Source organism: Sphaeroforma arctica, assembly GCF_001186125.1.
Source record: "Sphaeroforma arctica JP610 unplaced genomic scaffold supercont1.121, whole genome shotgun sequence".
NCBI lineage: Eukaryota > Ichthyosporea > Ichthyophonida > Sphaeroforma > Sphaeroforma arctica.
Genome location: NW_014040437.1, coordinates 108,596 through 126,611, shown reverse-complemented (window position 1 = coordinate 126,611; position 18,016 = coordinate 108,596). Strand labels below are relative to the sequence as shown.

General features: G+C 44.4%; 4 protein-coding genes across 5 annotated transcripts in view; 1 reads left to right on the top strand and 3 right to left on the bottom strand.

Annotated features, from left to right (window-relative positions):
* Positions 1–4,852: 4,852 nt before the first annotated feature.
* Positions 4,853–5,230, bottom strand: SARC_02656 (hypothetical protein; the record flags this gene model as incomplete). Its single annotated transcript, XM_014303591.1, has 1 exon — positions 4,853–5,230. Exon 1 carries the CDS (start codon positions 5,135–5,137, stop codon positions 4,853–4,855), a length of 285 nt encoding a protein of 94 aa, XP_014159066.1. The 5' UTR covers positions 5,138–5,230.
* Positions 5,231–5,736: 506 nt separating this feature from the next.
* Positions 5,737–9,491, bottom strand: SARC_02655. 2 transcript variants are annotated; one of them, XM_014303589.1, is made up of 5 exons: positions 9,300–9,491; positions 7,860–8,044; positions 7,252–7,573; positions 6,723–7,066; positions 5,737–6,296 (listed from the first exon to the last, which is right to left on the bottom strand). In XM_014303589.1, the coding sequence occupies exons 1-5, from the start codon at positions 9,356–9,358 to the stop codon at positions 6,283–6,285; spliced, it is 924 nt and encodes a 307-aa protein (XP_014159064.1). In that variant the 5' UTR covers positions 9,359–9,491; the 3' UTR covers positions 5,737–6,282. The 2 variants fall into 2 exon arrangements, with proteins under 2 accessions (XP_014159064.1, XP_014159065.1); XM_014303590.1 differs by having other exon boundaries at positions 5,744–6,296; positions 7,860–8,203.
* Positions 9,492–11,838: 2,347 nt separating this feature from the next.
* Positions 11,839–13,307, top strand: SARC_02654 (hypothetical protein; the record flags this gene model as incomplete). Its single annotated transcript, XM_014303588.1, has 3 exons — positions 11,839–12,327; positions 12,798–12,858; positions 13,153–13,307. The coding sequence occupies exons 1-3, from the start codon at positions 11,911–11,913 to the stop codon at positions 13,305–13,307; spliced, it is 633 nt and encodes a 210-aa protein (XP_014159063.1). The 5' UTR covers positions 11,839–11,910.
* The window catches only part of SARC_02653 (hypothetical protein), a gene marked incomplete at its 5' end in the record, with an annotated part of 7,071 nt that continues 1,856 nt past the window's right edge, over positions 12,802–18,016 (bottom strand). Inside the window, 7 exons of the mRNA XM_014303587.1 lie at positions 12,802–13,650; positions 14,045–14,374; positions 14,837–15,046; positions 15,701–15,812; positions 16,576–16,648; positions 17,050–17,176; positions 17,801–17,972. Of these exons, the coding sequence (XP_014159062.1) occupies positions 13,519–13,650; positions 14,045–14,374; positions 14,837–15,046; positions 15,701–15,812; positions 16,576–16,648; positions 17,050–17,176; positions 17,801–17,972 (1,156 nt within the window). The 3' untranslated portion in view covers positions 12,802–13,518. The remainder of the gene's footprint in view (positions 13,651–14,044; positions 14,375–14,836; positions 15,047–15,700; positions 15,813–16,575; positions 16,649–17,049; positions 17,177–17,800; positions 17,973–18,016) is intronic.

Here is an 18,016-nt window from a genome sequence, read left to right as displayed (position 1 = left end):
CTTGTTCCTGTAGGGTCAAATGTCTGCATTAAAGCAGAGATCCATTGATGGGGAGCGATATCATTCGTCTCCTGCATGACCGTAAACGCATTAAGCGTACGGGTTAGCGTGTCGAGGACATGGTTGTTTATAAACTCGACCTGCTTACTGTCGGCATCCCAATTCGACTTAAATCGACCGATCTGTCCCTTGTATTTCTGGTTATCCCGGTGGCCTTGTCTACGTTGGGCCTGAAGTAACTGATCAATGCGCTTTTGTTTAATCGCAATCATATTCGCAAAGTATGCTACATCATCAGCATGATGCGCATCATGGGCGATTTCCATTTTAATGGTATCGTCGTCGACCGATTTGTTAAGTTTGGTCACCTCGTCAGAGTGAAAATCCTCTGCAAGTTGGTGTAAGGCGGTGCGATCGAACCGATTAAATTCGACATCGTTAACACGTTTACGGGAGTGTTTATTACCCAGTGTAAAGTCCATGGTCGAGGCCTTTCGGTGCTCTGTTCATTGGATAGTCGTTGGTATTATGATCTTGGGTGATTCATTTGTCTGGATGACATACCCGGTCTTAAATGGTTTCCGACGATTGTCATCCCAGTTGGGTAAAGGTGGCGGAGTGTTTCTACCTGCCTCTGGGTCTATAATACCCTCAAGGACAGGCGACTCATGTCCGGGTGTTAGAACAGGCGAATAATTAACTTGGAGTTCTGGTGGTAGTACCTCGTTAGGTTTAGATACGCTGACCACATTTGGGTCATCTGCCACAGGTTTGGCGCTCAGGTCCTTACGCTTTTCGGTCGTAATTACCAGCCGACGTTCTGTCCACTTCTGTAAGGCTTCAGTAGTGCCCCGAGAAACATGCTCACGCAAGTGCTATGCGTGTTTTCCTGTTCCATACATTCGATCTATATGTTCAACAGTCATGCTTTTTATAAGGGTGGCTAACTGATTCTTAAGATCAGTGTTTTCAGTAGTTAACTCACTTATGCGCGTTGGCTCAGTGGCCTTAGACGTAGATTCGGGTTTGCCACTTGAGCTTGCCTCCTCTTCTGGTTCCGGTATAGGTACCTTCTGAAATTCGCCTTTGTCCCCAATAATTGGGGACTTCTTTTTCTGAGTTGCGTCAGAAGAATTGAGTTGGGCGTCTTGAGACGTATCCCTTGTCTCACTTCTTGGCTTCGTAAATGCGAGCTTCGAAGTTGCGGTTATAGATGGCCCTCGGGCTCTATCTGTAGGAGTAAGTGGTTTCATAGTTGTTCTTTGGACTACACTCTTGATTGACCTCTGATCTTATGGCAGTCTGGCATTGGTGTCCTGATTCCATGTGATTTCAGTGATGGCTTCGCTAATCATTGTATTATTTTACATACTTGCGATCACAACCGAATGTGTGTCATGTGAATTATGTGTGGCTGCCTTACTAACTGTGTATTTGTTATTTGGACCTCCTGCCTCAGATACTGGAACCCTTTACTATTACTGTGATTGTGTGTGTATGTCACGTGTGTAGTGTTATCTTTGTGGATTGATTATGCTTGTGTGTTTACTTTTGTATTATTCTTTATATAATAAAGATGATTTTATTGAGTAGTTTGTGTCTTCTTAAGATGCTGCTTTCCCATCTGGATTTCTTTGATTACTTTGAGCACTCGATCTGATTTCTTGGGGCACCTTTGACTGACGGATGTGTTCCTTGTATTACTTATTCATTCTTGTCTTCGTCTATACTTCTCATATACTTATAGACGTTCTACTCAGGTATTATCTTCATTAAGGATTGCTTAGTACACTAAGGGTTGTCTAGCGTTTCCTTGAATCTTGCCGATGTTGATCTGATTTAAACCCCTGCTATATTCTATATGCCTTGTGTGTTGTCATTGTCTATACTTCTCATATATACTTATGGACCCTCTACTAGGCTATTATCTTCATGAAGGATTGCTTGGTATACTAAGGATTGTTTAGTAGTTTCCTAAATCTTTAAAATGGTGATCTGTTTTTGGCTATTGGACCCTCGCTATTTTCTAAAGATATCGTGTATACTTATTGTGTAGGTTGATGCTTGCCACATCACGATTCTGTTGCGTATCACTATAGTTGGTAGCGGTCTTGTGCGATGTGTTCTTTTTAACTCGTTATTGTGATCTTATCAATCTGATTATACTGTTATCTTTGTACGAGTGTGTCTAACACCTCTTATACTCACCCGATCTTTCTCATTCACTATGTCGGATTGAATGTACTCCTAGAATTGTCGTGCGAGTCTTCGCTTATGCATGCTACTTTGGTTATACACGTGGCATGTATTATTGTAATTGTTTGACACTTTTCACAATTTTCTTTCCCAACATTAATGAAACAAATCACTGTGACATGTAGAGTTGTAATTTGGTCCTCTGTTGGAACACAACCCTTAGTGGCTTACTCCACTTCTGGGAACATTTACCTGGTGATAATTTTTCCTCTTCTTGTACCGTAAGGTGCTTCTTTTCCCTTTCGGTTCTTGTACGCTGTGGTTGTCCGTGTGGTCTGCTCCCGATCTTACGGTGTTCCTCAGGTTTCACCTCAGCGCTGCTCAGCTGTCTTAGTTTCTTAGTAAAAATAAAGTAAATCCTCTATTACGTTATTTAAGCAAGGTCTATTAGTCTTAGAACAGGCCTGAGCTAATTGACTTATCTATAAGGATATTGTAAAACATGTAGAGTATGGAGATGAGCTGAAAGGTACGAGTCAAAGGATACAACAGGCCACGTCGCAAGTACGGTTATCTCAGCTAGGAAAAGTCCATAGTCAGAGAGAACCAAACTGAGTATTTATTTGTGTTTTCACTAGACTCAGAATTTTACTTCAAAGGGATATTAATCTATGTACATTGTATTAATTGTATTGTATAAGAAACTAAAAAGATAGCTTTATACTATACATTGTTATTACTATATATTGTTATTACTATGCATTGTTATTACTATACATTTGTTATCACTATTCATTGTTATTACTATACATTGTTATTACTATGCATCGCTATTACTATGCATTGCTATTACTATGCATTGTTACTACTATACATTGTTATTACTATGCATTGTTATTACTATGCATTGCTATTACTATGCATTGCTATTTCTATACATTGTTTAAGTGCTCAACGACAATTCGAAGGATCTCATTCGGTCAAGTCTTTCATAGTAAATTGTAAATACCCCCCCTGGGATTGTCGTCATGTACAACGAATAGCCGTATAAAGCTGAAGGTAAACATGTAATTGATCTGATATCTTTTTAAAGCGTTACAACTTAAAGTCGTACTCGTGCGATACCACGGTAAGTCTCCAGAAGGAGTGGCTATCCCAATGCCGAGAAAATATATCTATTGCATGTATGAGAGAGTAAATTCTAAACCTATCCGGCGTGTTAATCACTCATTTTTACCACACGTATGGCATCACACAGTGCACCTGGACTAAAGTGGAGTGGACCATTCAGGTCAGCACCTGTCCTACATATCGCACTGCCAGTTCGGCCCACTGTCAATATATACCTTGCAATGCCTATGGTGGGTTTCCCGCTGGTTTGACTCGTTTAGTTTGCTGTGGGAATACAGCTCTAGCACACAACAGTACCACTGGCACTTCGCAAGGGACGGGCCCCAATTGGAACTGAACATACCCTTTATTTTTTCACTATATATCTATCAAATATATATGTCAATTTATTTACTACCTAACCAACAAATACACAAACCGATTTCTTTACTACATAGCTAACAAATACATAAGCCAATTTATTTACTACATAACTCACCAATACACCAGCCAATTTATTTACTGCATAATCAACAAATACATAAGCCAATATATTTGATACATAATCAACAAATACATAAGCCAATTTATTTACTACATAACTAACAAATACATAAGCCAATTTGTTCAACAATTTACCTACTACGTAACTAACAAATACATAAGCCAGTTTATTTACTATATAACTAAAAAATACGTAAGCCAACTTGTTTACCAATTTATTGACTATATATAAACTAACAAATACATATGCCAATCTGTATACTATACAACTAAGAGATGTGTATAAGCCAGATAAAATTACACGTCGTGGCAACGGGTGTGCGACCCGTACGAGACCCGCCCGCACGCCGAGATGTGAACCTACCACGAATCTTATACCTGTATGATTAATGACCGACAGTGGGCTGGTAGATAGACCCTTAGACAACAGACAACCCCAGGCCAGTTGAGCTGAGCAAAAGTAAACCATGGAGTAAACGTAGTCAACGCATACAATGAATATCGAATCGAGCTTCACTGACATTCTTATCAACGGAAATTACACTACGACTTCAATCACAACTTGGTGATTCCTCAACAACCCCGACTAAGCGTGTGATCCCGAACCGCTACATACTATAAAACGTAACTTGCGGGAACTACGGCTCAGATCAAAACTCAAGCGGATTCTCAATGACTTACCGACTTGGAACGACAACACCCAAAAACGTATCATACGGAAATTGCGGCTCGAACATTGACCCACCACCGCATATCTGGGTACTCAGCGCACTATATAGTCTAAAAGGCCATTCACAACAACATGCACATAGACAACGGACAACGTTTACAACGCATGCGCCATAAAAGAAAGAGCACTGGGCGAGAGTCCTGGCCTTTTTCTCCGCAGGTAGCCTTGGCCAGTGGGCGTGGCACAGTTACCTGATCCAGAGTGTGGTGTAATGCGTGTGGAGTGTTCTTCATGTGCATGCTCCACCTTGTCATCCAGTGTGACGACGCCTGTGTGTTGCATCCCATATAGGTTGTACTAGTGCAGTGACATCTACGGCTCGGGTGACTGTGGGTTGACTGAGCGACCCCACGTGCTCGTTTGGTGTGGCACCAAGGTATGCTTGGCTTTCTGGCTTGTGAAGAGTACTTGCTTTTGCCGTTTGCTTGAGTTTGATTGGATCGCACGATTGCTTTTCTTGGCTTTCTGGTCCAGGTCTGATATATGCTTGCATTTGATTGGTTTTTGCTCTTGATTCTGATTGAAGCCTTGCTTTTGACTAATACTTGGGGACGATATTTGCATTTGATTGGTTCCTGCTCCGATGGATGCTTGCATTTGATTGGTTTTTGCTCTTGATTCTGATTGAAGTCTTGCTTTTGACTAATACTTGGGGACGATATTTGCATTTGATTGGTTCCTGCTCCGATGGATGCTTGCATTTGATTGGTTTTTGCTCTTGATTATGATTGAAGCCTTGCTTTTGACTAATACTTGGGGACGATACTTGCATTTGATTGGTTTTTGCTCTTGATTCTGATTGAAGCCTTGCTTTTGACTGATACTTGAGATGATGCTTGCATTTGATTGGTTCCTGCTCTGATGGATGCTTGCATTTGATTAATTCTTGCTCTGATGGATACTTGAATTCGATTGGTTCGTTCTCTTGCTTCTGTTTGAGGCCTTGCTTTTGACTGATACTTGGGGTTCTTGCCTTTGATAGAAGCCTACCGCCGTAATATTGATTGTGTCTTGCTTTGCGTTTCACTGGTCGCCATGACTTGCGCTGTTTTGCTTCGCTTCTTGTGCGGTGTGGAAGACGAGATACGAAGGGGACGCAGATTAATGATCTACCTACTACCGATACGGCCGTTCACCTTATACGAACACACTTACCACCATACACGTCAAGAGGATTCAACACCAGACATTTCAATCTTAGAAGATATTTATTGATCAAGGCGGTAGTCGGGTCTATGCACATAGCGGTATCGCGTGGGAGTCTATAACAGTAACAGTGACTGTCCCCACCAACTGCCCCTGCAGCAGCCATGGTTCATTCGACTGATACGCTCGGTGTTGGCATAGATATATAGAATATCGTACGAAAGCGTATACAGTGCAAAGTCGGCTGTGCAACGTACACGTTTACGTGTGACACAAACCAGTGCGCATGTATACAGCGCTGCCCGGACGAGTGCACGCTCGGTGCTAGATGTAGTAGTACGGCTACTGGGACGCGCAAGCCCATACCTGTGCATGAGCAATAAGCATCCTAATACACACCAGGACATGACTGTATATTCACTATATATGCGTTAAGAACGCAGGACACACACAGCGATAGGCGCTGCTATACCATACTTCCTGTACTGAGGGGTGACCTGCGTCTGGCGGTAACCATGGCAACGCTAATTTGAGGCCACGCAGTCGTATGAAAACAAGTCAAAGATTGCTCCGCGGGAATCTTCGTCAGTGCGTTCCTACTCTTCCTTAGCTGTTGAACCCAATAGTGGTACAAATGACATATAGTAGGTTAGACTCAATAGTGGTACAAATGATATATAGTTGGTTAGACCCAATAGTGGTACAAATGATGAGTTGTTGTACCTAATAGTGGTGTAAATGCTATATAGTTGAGGATTGATTCAGAGATAAAAAAACTGCCATAATAACACAGTGTCACAAATATATACAACCACCTGATCATCCTTCTCACTGCTCAGTTTATACCTCTTACGAGTACTGGAAGACGCCGAAACTGGTCCTATGTGCTTACTAAGTGTAACAGGGCGCACACATGTACGCGCAATGGACCAGCTCATGTGTATACAGAACATTTCTCATGGCCTATTGAACTACGTGTAAGCCGCCCCACACGCCACGCTCAGACCCATCTCTATCCTATATGCACTGGACTTACCGCTGGCACGGGCAGGCGACTTCGAGCGCGAACGCGACCGTGAGTTCGAGCGCGCACGTGCGTCTTTGTCTGCCGGAACGGTATCGACTGCCTTGGCGTCCTTGTCTTTGGTATCTACATCCCCGTCCTTGTCTTTACCGGCATCCTTGCTGCTCTTGCGCTCCGATCTGGAGCTCTTAGAGCCGCGCCGCGGTGACCTCGAACGGGACACGGACCGGTCCTTTTTTCTGCGCCTTGGGGTGCGCGAGCGCGAGCGTGAACGGCTTCGACTGCTACTGCGGGAGCGTCCTCTGCGTCGAGGCGAGCGTCGTGGCACATCACGAGCACTGGGACGGGGTCTGTCTCTGTGAGAAAACAGGGATGGCGCTAGTTAGAGACGAGATGCATGGGATGTTTAAGACGCGATGTCTGTCGCTTGTTGTATTCTCTGACAAAGGCGTGGGTCAGCAATGGTGGCAGGTATCCTGCAATTGCATATGGATCATGTTTCATAGCAGGCTAGGCTGCACTGGCGTATTCAGGCACATACCTGTCGCCCTTGTAGTGTCCCGGGGTAGGCGAGTGCGCGCGCTTGGTGATGGAGAAGTCCACGCGGATCTGCTTGCCGTCCAATCGGATGCCATTCATGCGATCCTTCACCTTCTCGGCATCGCGGATGGAGAAGAAGTACACAAACCCGAACCCACGCGAACGGCCTGTCTGGCGATCGTATACCATGTCAATGCGGTCTACGTCTGCGTACCTCTCACACTCGTACACAACATCGCGTTCCTCTGTGTTGGGGTGCAGGCCAAAGATGCCCAACACCTTGGAGGGCGGGGGACGGTCACGATCACCGCGACGCGCATAGCCTGGGAGGTCAATGAGTGAGTGGGTTGGTGAGCTGAGTGTCGGAAGTTGAGATATCGGTGTGACGACTACCTTTTTTTTTTTGGCATGTTAAGGGTGCTTCCTATCCGCATGTGCTTGTGGGAAGCGGAGGTGGAATCGGGTTTTGAATTCCAAAAACCCTCGCATATCGGAGCGAACCAGTCCTATGACGTAGATACCAAATACATAACAACAGTACATATGAAACAGGCGCACTTATGAAGTTCCCACTGAACTACCAACGCACACAACATAGCGTGGCCTTACCTCCAAAGCTTTTACGCGGAGGACTGTCACGCCGAGAATAGCCTCTGCTTCGGCTACGTCTACCCCTGCTGCGACTGCGCGTGGGAGATCTCGACCTGGTTCTAGATCGGGATCTGGAATGCGATCTAGATCTGCTACGGCTCAGTGAACGCGACGATTTCTTAATGTCTTTTCTACTTGATCGCCTGCGTGATGATGAACGAGATTTGCTGGAGCGTTTAGCTTTGACCTTGCCTGCAGCCTTCTCAGTAGACGGTTTCTCAACAGTCTTGGTGCTGGGTAAAGCGCTGCGATTATCACTGCGGTCGTTAGTGGCCGCGTAGGTATCGCCTTTCTTTGGGGCGCTGTGATTGATTGATAAGTGTGAACTAAATGACACTAGATGGTGTTGGGACTATTCATGACACAAATCGATGCACATAATCATACGAGGTATTTCTGGAAGCATAGGCACACGTATACACATAAACACCAACCACATGACTTTACACTCACAAACACAAAAATACACACATCCCCATATATATATATATATATATACATATATATATGATAGCCTTGTTCCATTTAGAAGGTATATATATGATAGTCTTGTTCCATTTAGAAGGCTATATATATATGTATATATATACATATGTAGATATATATATATATATATATATACATATGTATGATTATATACATCACACACACACACACACACACATATATATATATATATATATATATATATACATACATATGTAATCATACATATATATATATGTATACATATGACACACACACACATATATATGTATATATATGTGTGTTTATATATATATATACACACACACACATATATATATACATATATATATATGTTTATGTACACACACACACACACACACACACATATATATATATATATATTTATACACACACACACATATATATATATATATAAATTAAAAATACGTTCAATAAATAACCAAAATTATATGTAAACACACACACACACGCACACACACACACACACACACATATATATATATATATTGAGAGATCGATAGCCCGCTGAATATCGATAGATAGATACATACATACATATCTGCACGATAGATACATACCATACATATATAAATAGATATATACAGATGTGACAATATATATAAACATACTTTACTTTAAGCACAAAAAAGGCATATCATCAAGATATACATTATATAGAAATAGAAAAGAAACTAGATCTGGCGATTGTACAAGTTATGCAAGCCAACATAGATACATCACCGTATCCGCGGATATTATGCGTGTCCGTAAGCTATGAAAACTACCGAAACAAATAAAACACATTTTTTCTTAGGTACAGGCACTACTAAGACACAGGCTTAAATACTACCGTATCAAACACACTACTATAAACTATAAATTAGATGTACTAGTATATCTCATACTTACGGTGATCTAGAGCGCGAGCGGCTGCTATCCCTGGGGGATTTATTTTCGACGTCACTCATACTGACAGTATCCAGTACTCACACAAACTGCACTACTGAGAACGTGCGTGGTCGTATAATACACGTGAAATTTACTCTGCTTCCAATGTAATAGACTCTAGCTAAATAGCAAGTTATTTAGCGTAGCATGCGCCATGCAGAATTTGTAGTCGTTTTACCTGTTGACCCCCTATAAATATTTAATATTCTACACAAGTACTTTGTGTATTATTTTTTTGTGATTTTTTTATAAGAAAGTGATTTGAATTGACTCGTGGAGCGAACCTAACGCCCCATCCGATTCGCTGCATAGGCAGAGAAAAAAAGGTTCTATTTATATAAACATAACGAAAAATCTCGAATGAGTTTTGGCCCCCAAAAAATCCCCCCAGAATATGACAAATATGCCGTTCTGCGAGTATCAGGGGTTTCCCAAGCTTGTGTCCACATTTGGGATTGCGTATTTGGCGCGCGATTGATATCGATCGATCTATCACTTCATCGGATTCACACGAGAGAGAACATTGCGATCATGTGATGACTGATTGATACGTGTATAACGACACCATTTCGCCCTCAGACCTCAGTATGTATTCGTCGCACGTTAGTGCTATAAGCACTGTGTATCGTTATCCTTGAGCTGAAGGCAGTGTACGACCATCTACACCTGAAGTCCAGTGCACGCATCCTATGCCGATTCAAGCTTGATAGCAGGTTTAGCGTCCTCGTAAATGTATGCAGCCTGCACGAAAGCCTTGGGTCTGCGATCATATTGCGGCTACATAACCTCCTGGTTCAGTTTTTTGATACGTTGTATGTACTGTGTGGCATGCAGTTCTCGATATCGTAGTAGAGTATAAATACAACAACTACACCATTGTAGCATTATTCTAGTCTGTGGGCCAATTGCTACCGCATACGCTGCAAGAGAGTTTGGATACACTCACCGTGTAAATCTGTGGTACGTTGTCGCAAACTGAGACTCTTTGTTTTATAGCTGATTCGTGTACAAGTACTGGCAGTAATTATAATATCGGATTCACAATTCACTGGCAATAAATAAAGTATCGAGGGACAATCGGTTCCTGTCACAGCCAGAACAATAGTTTTGCTGATAGGTATGCTTTTCCTGAGTATGACTTCCACTTTCAAGTTATTTTCAATATCGCATGTTGCTTAGTGCTCCATTAATTCATCGTTACATGAAATAAGACTATTTCCTTTCAATTGTTCAGATGAACATAAACCGCAATTGTAGTCAGAAGAAGATAAGGCTGTACTAAACGCTCGAACAGCTGCAGAAATCATAGGTTTCATTTAATACCGCAGAATACATACACGCGAGCGTGTCTCATTAATCAGAAACACTTTCTACTTTTTCATATTGCTTGGTATTAATGTAGATCGGAGCTCAAGGCCCAGGCGTGTTGTGCTTGAATGAGTGCCTTGGTATTGTCCATTGCCGCGCTCTGTTGGCTAGTCTTTCAGCTGTCAGACGTGTTTCGGCTACTGTGGAAGTACAGTACTCGTCGCGCAGATACTGACATCGGTGTATATCAGACGCGCAGTATAAATTTTGGTATGTTAGGTTGAGAGGTGGACCGAATTGCGGTTGCATTGCAACGAACCACTTTTCAATGTGGAACACAAACTGGTAGTGCAGTTAGCATTGCCTTTCAATACACAATCTATAGTAGATCAGTCCACAGACATAAGTTTCGGGTGTGTAATAATCGTGTTTATCTGCATCACTGGTATCTAAGATGAAACCCTAAAACAGTAGCAATTGGCTTAATTTCTTTACGTACATATTGGAAAAATGATGTCTATAGTACACAGCGTGACTTTGAAGCAGGTGTCCACATCGGGTAACGAATCGGCGGTGTATGCCTTTTCTGTGCGTGCTGCATAAACGTATTCGATAGCAACATAATCTGCATGTATTTGTGCTATATTACACTTTAAGCTGCAACAAAAAGACGCAACAAATAGAGCCTGATAGGCTATCGGGTACACAGTATTGTGCATACGAATATTGAATCTTGAATTGAGCTGTACGAAGATGAATAGTACAACTTCGTCTATGCGGCTATATCTGATGTACACATCTTGCATAATAGCAAGCTGTGAATCAACTCTGTAGTAAGAGTGTAAAAAAGCTTAAAACAATTACACACATCATTTTCATCTAAGTCGTTGTCCGTTGTAGAACAATCGATGAATACGCAGCACGATAAGTAAACACTCGTCGAGGTTAGACGCATGAACCATACAACCGGGATGGATTAGATTCATATATGTGCTGCAAGCTGTGCACCCGGTGCAATGTCGTATAATCTCAAAAGCGAGAACACCTGTGGTCCTATACTTGCGTTTTCCTTCCCCAAAGTTTCTTTGAGACCGGCAATGGATGTTGTCTAAAAAAGTGCAATCATACTGCAGGCCGAACAACGGGTAACGAATTCGTTGAGGACACTCCATTGTGCGTCAGCCTTGCGACTCGAAGGTACAGAAGCGCTACTGAGTCTGTGAGGGCTACAGGCGAAGCATTAACCACCGAAGAAAGCGAGGACATGCCAGATGCCATACAGCAGGATGTTGGCGATAGCACCCCTACCCCTCCGCATGAACGTACACATGCACACATTCGTACACGTGTAGACACAGATGCGCATACAGCTGCACGTGCACAACCACACCGGCAGATACCAGATAGCAGTACGCACACAAACCCCGTAGTCCCCAACATACGCCTGAATAGTACGCAGCCACGCCTCCCGAACACGCGCACATATGGCACCCTACACCAGGCACTTTGTGGCTACTGCCGTCAACCAGACCATGCGTTGCCTGCGTGCACTAAGTACCGGTTGTACTGTGGGCACTTACCGGAGCACACCGACGAGGCGCTTGGGCAGAAACAATGCGTGTACTGTGATCAGTTTGGACATCCGTGGACGGCTTGCCCCCAGTTCTACTCAGACTCCATAGTATGCGAAAGCTGTGGCGACAGGGGACACTACAAATCCAGATGTCCAGATCTGTGCATACACGCCGGTGAGCCACGATAGCTGAGTGTTGCCATGCCAGTCAATTTAAACAGTGGTGCATAGCTAATAACAGTGACGCCCTGATAGCCATTGATAAGTATTCATCCATTCGCTCTGCAAAGGCTAAACCCTAACATGTGGATAGTAGGGTGTCTGAGTGTGCGGTGTATGGCGCTGTTGGCCCTGAACAGATACGGTTAAAGTGACTCAGCAGCACAGGTTTACAGGTCGACAGCAATAACAACCGGTCCACAGCGATGTTGTGCATTGCACCAACATATATGAACAGCCCAAAAGAACACGAGAAGCCAATAAGCACGTGAACAGAATAGAATACGCCTGTAGTGGTGTGCGATGGCATCTACCATCAATCAACGATTGCACCCACGAATAAAATCGCAATATTGCAGGGCTATGAACTACTAATGCATCACTTGGTCACGGACGTTTTAATGTCCAAAGCGAAAACTGGTATGTGAAGTTATTAACGGCTACAGTATTCTTCACAGGATGATTTTGCTCCGTGGCGGCTCGGTGATGAGTCGTCGTTGCCATGGTTACGGCGTGGGCGTGACTCTTGGGCTCGTTTAGGCTCAATGTCGGTGCAAATCCGGGGATATGATCGTGTACGCTGGATACGCACTACACATTCGCACTGTAACGAAATTAATGTTTGCAGCTTCTCCGCACTGACACGGGAGGAGCAGGAGCCACGTGTGCGAACTCTATGCCCGGCCAACGCACCACTTGTCCGATCATCTTCAGTGATACGTGACACTGTGCCAATCCAAGAAGCTCTCGTCTGCTTCGACTTCACATGGGTGCGATACCTATCAGCGGCTGTTATTGGCCCAGGTGTACAAACATCACCCTTGACAACCATCCTGTATGGAAAAGCTGCTAGGAAGGGTCTCCCTTGACACCCTCCAGCTACAAATGAAGATGTTCCCATAAAGGCCGTGAGGTGATTGTGACACGCCAATTGGTACGCGAGTTAGAACATATTTCGACCGGATGTCTACAGCCCCCACTATCATACCGATAGCGCTTCTCCTTACCCAGTGCAATAGCCCTAACCTGTGCATATTTCCTTTTGGATTCAATCTATATGTAGAACTTAATATGTAGAACTTAATCCGACTCCTCCTCAGACTCGACGGTGGCGGCCAGTATGGTGGTGGGCTGGTTCTTCTTGTAAGAATCGCTGATGAAGAATCCATTCTCGGCTTCATCCGCAAACTTCAGGATGGCTTCTCTCGGATCCTGCAGTTCATGTCATGAGATAGTACAAAGCTCAGCAGTAAGTCGTTGTACACTCTAACAAGAACCCTCTCCTCACCAACACACACACACACACACACACACACACGCACGATGTTAGTGACAGGTTGATGAAATACGCGGGTGCAACCAACGTTGCACCCAAAAGCCACCCATGTACATGTTCATAGACCCGTGATACATCACAGCTCTCTCCATAATAAAAGGTAGACCAAACCACACAGGAGTGCACACCCCACGCACATGAAGAAAAGGCCCCGCCAGCCTAATTTATATCACATACACACATACACATGGCCACAATCTAGCACACGCTACATGCACACACACACACACACACACACACTCGCAGATACAAACACATGCACGTACGCACCTGATCACGCATAGTATCCTTGGTGATGTTGCCCACCAGATGCTGCGTGAGATTCGGCGCCACACGGCCACCCACGCCGTGCGCCTCCGTAAACGGCAACTCGGGCATTTGGGTTTTGACCGGGTCTAGGCGCATCTTGTCCTTCTGTTTCTGCGTAACATACGCAAAGTTGTCGTCTCGGAACATAGGCAGTGCATGTGGCGTGATGATTGCTGCACCCAGTTTGTCTGTGGCGGCCATGCCGGTTTGTCGGATGCGTTTGCGCAGGATGCGCGCCGCGCAGAGCTTGGCACCCTTCTGTGACCCAGATTCGCTGAAGAAGATCTTGACCTGGGTGAGTACGAACGAAGTGGGTTGAGATGGTGTGTGAATAAGGGCGGACTTAAGGGAGAATGTGTGAGAAACGCGCTGTCTTAGGATTAAATGAGATGTGTTTGAGTTGAATTCAGCACCTCACAGAGGAATACAAATACATCAGCACCGGACCGCACTGTACATAAGAAGTTGGAGTACACTTGTCAAGTAGAAGCAACCAATACTTTCGCGTGTGGCCAAACAGACATTAATGCAAGTTAGCTCGTGCATCAGTCGTAAATAAAAGAGAGTGCCCACAACCACAAACTTCCTCGTTCCACTGCATGACCTTCGCGTGCCCCCCCCCACCCCCACCCCACATAGTTAAATACAAAGCCACAAGCACTTGGCAGCCAATCCGTACATTTATAAAGGTAGGTGAAAAATGCACACACTCATTAAAACGTGCACACCATCCAGCGGTTGACCTGCACCCACCTTGCCATCAGCACACCCCACAACAATCTGATTGAGCCGCGGGTGCCACAGCACACTTATGGTGCTCGCTAAGGTGATGTCCAGACGTTTCACAATGTCAAACGTTTCCCTGTCCACAAACACCAATTCGCTCATCTGGCCCGAGCCCGGCCGTACGGATGTTCCGGTGATGATCAAGCTGTTGTCTGGGCTGAACTCGCATTGCGTACCCTATGGACGGTTAGTGTAGATGATGTTCTAGCATGTTAGGTTGGTATAGATGATGTTCTAGCATGTTAGGTTGGTATAGATGATGTTCTAGCATGTTAGGTTGGTATAGATGATGTTCTAGCATGTTAGGTTGGTATAGGTGCTGCTCTAGCATGTGAGGTTGGTATAGATGATGTTCTAGCATGTTAGGTTGGTATAGATGATGTTCTAGCATGTTAGGTTGGCATAGATGATGTTCTAGCATGCTAGGTTGGTATAGATGATGTTCTAGCATGTTTAACTACAGATGATATCGATTATATGATCGGATGGTGAATTACAGGCCCCTCCATTCAATGCATCTGGACATGGCGAAAAAAAAAGTGTCTTAAAGCACACACATGGTGTTGAAGATTCACGCACGATACTAACAGGTGATGAGGCGTGTACATTCTAGACGAATTTTGCATAGTGGCCACTTTGATTTAGTACGTGACAGTCAACCGGTATACATGCAGACACAGATACGTCCGAGATTATAAGTGATACATGCATAAATAGATGGGTAAGGACTAAACAAGGCCACGCATATGCACACTAGAGCTCTCACACGCACACACAATACACAACTGAAAAATTCAGCCACAGGGACAAGTCGACCGAGGGCTGACTTACTTCTATGGCATTCTCCAGGCCTCCTACTTCGTTCACACATTTGCGGAAATTAGTCACATCCCACAGCCGTAAACAATCGTCCTTCCCCCGCGTGGCTATTTGCTTGGACGTTCTGAAAGTGGCGAAAAAAATAGAATGATTCCATATACAGCGTGAGTTGCATAGCTTCTAAACAGACCCCCTCTCTGTCTTTTCCATACAACAGCATAGGCCAAAATAATACTGAATAGCGCCTTATCTGGAGTCATTGCAGGAGTGTGTTGCTTGTGCGCCTGGTACGTATACTGGCTGATGTATGTTGCCGACGTGCTGTGGAATCAGTCGAGTGCGTGACATCAAGTGTAGCGCCAGCCCACACACACAGTGCCCATCACTGTACACAACGGCGCACCGCATACATCGGAAACGAACAATGCCCAGCAATGGCAAGGAGTAGTCGGACACTGCCGTTAAACTACAATACATTTGTAAACACATTGGTTATACGTATTTGTATACGCATTGGTTATGTGCCAATGCGCATTGTGGTAAGCCCATAATATAAACATGGCACGCAAGATACAGCGACGACAACATCGGCACCTAGCCGACAGGCATGCTCAACCAATTGCATATCCACGCCATAATCCGCGAAGCCATAATCCGTGAACACATACTAAGCCTGAAATTACGTGTTGATAACGAGACATCCATAAGAGTACTCGCTCACAATCTCATACACTGCATAGCTGCCTATACCACCACACAAATATACTACACCTACTATAAGACGCCATCCCCACCACACGACTTGCAGCGTGTCTGTCTATGTCATTTAAGGTAGCACGACGTGCCGAAAACACAGGTGAACCTTAAATATGTATGGGACTACATACTTGGAGAAGCGCATGTGTGTAATCTCGGCGGTGTGCGCCTTGTGCTGCGACTGCGTCGGTCGCAAGAAAGGTCCTGGAAGTCAGGTGATATAGAGATGAACAATCGGTGGGATGTGTTAGTAAAACGCCTTCTGAGTTGGACGCATCTCTACTACATAGCAATATGACACTTTAAAAACACAGGTGAGATTTTGGAATCGCTGGACATCCTGGTGCAATTACTTCTCTATTACATCAATAGGGAAATGCACTGTAGTACGGGGCTGGATGCAACCCCCTCAACGGACACGTTTGGCTGTGGTGAAGGCCTGGTTAGCGATATCTAGCAGTCTCTTTAACAAAGTAGAACTCTAGTTATGTTTCTTAACGCTTAATCAGGTAATAGTTATTGTGCGAATGAAACTAGTCTAACGCTAAAACTACCTACCACGCTCTTTGGATGTTATGTGCACACAATACTGAACTCAGACATACCGGAACCTTTCCACAGGTACAGCCCCCCCTCATCACTTGTGCCTGCGATATATTGTGCGGCATTTGGCGAGAACGCGGCGCAGGTTACACACGCACGCCTGCCCTGTTGACCACGCATCTTGATCACCTGATGAAAGCGAGTACGAGAAACGTATGAGACAGTATTCGCGGACATACATACGTGAACTGTTTATTTACATGATGTAGCATATATACGTCAATACTAGACTTGAATGGACCATCCCTTAATATCGTAACATACGCCCAAACAACAGGTGCGAAAGCGGTGTGGGTTTGTGCGTACCTTCAAACGCGTTGGAAAGGCGGTTAAATGCTACTCTATGTGCATACGCGTCTTCAAACACCTCATATACACACACGACTACAATTGAGTCATTCTCGTAGGTACAAATGGTACATCTGCATATCGAGTTCAACAAGAGTATGTGTGAATATAACACTGTCTACACGTACATCCATGCATATGCGAGGATACCAAGATACGATCGCATTCAGCCCCTTCCACGCACATACATGCTGTACATTGGTGCAAACTCCTCCGAGCTTGCACATATACACGGCTATATGGATACACACTCGCAGCCGCCCACGCAACCACAAGCAAATAAAACTAAATACACACATATGACTATGAGTGCTTGGTGGTATTGGCAACCATCGCGCACAGCACCAACATCGTGCCTAGCAACCCTGTATACTCGCCTCAACAACCGAACACCGACCCACTCACCGTCTTCTGCTTAGTGCTGAGCTCTGAATTCCACAAGCGGATAGTGCCGTCCGCGCCATACGTCATGTATGTATTCTTGATGGACGGATGCCACATACCCCCATGTAGGTAGCTGATATGGCCCTTGGTGTGGGCGGTATCGCTGATATACCGATCCCCTCTCACGCACTCACTGAGCAGAGTGCCGTCTCGGTCCAGTATACGCGCTTGCCAATT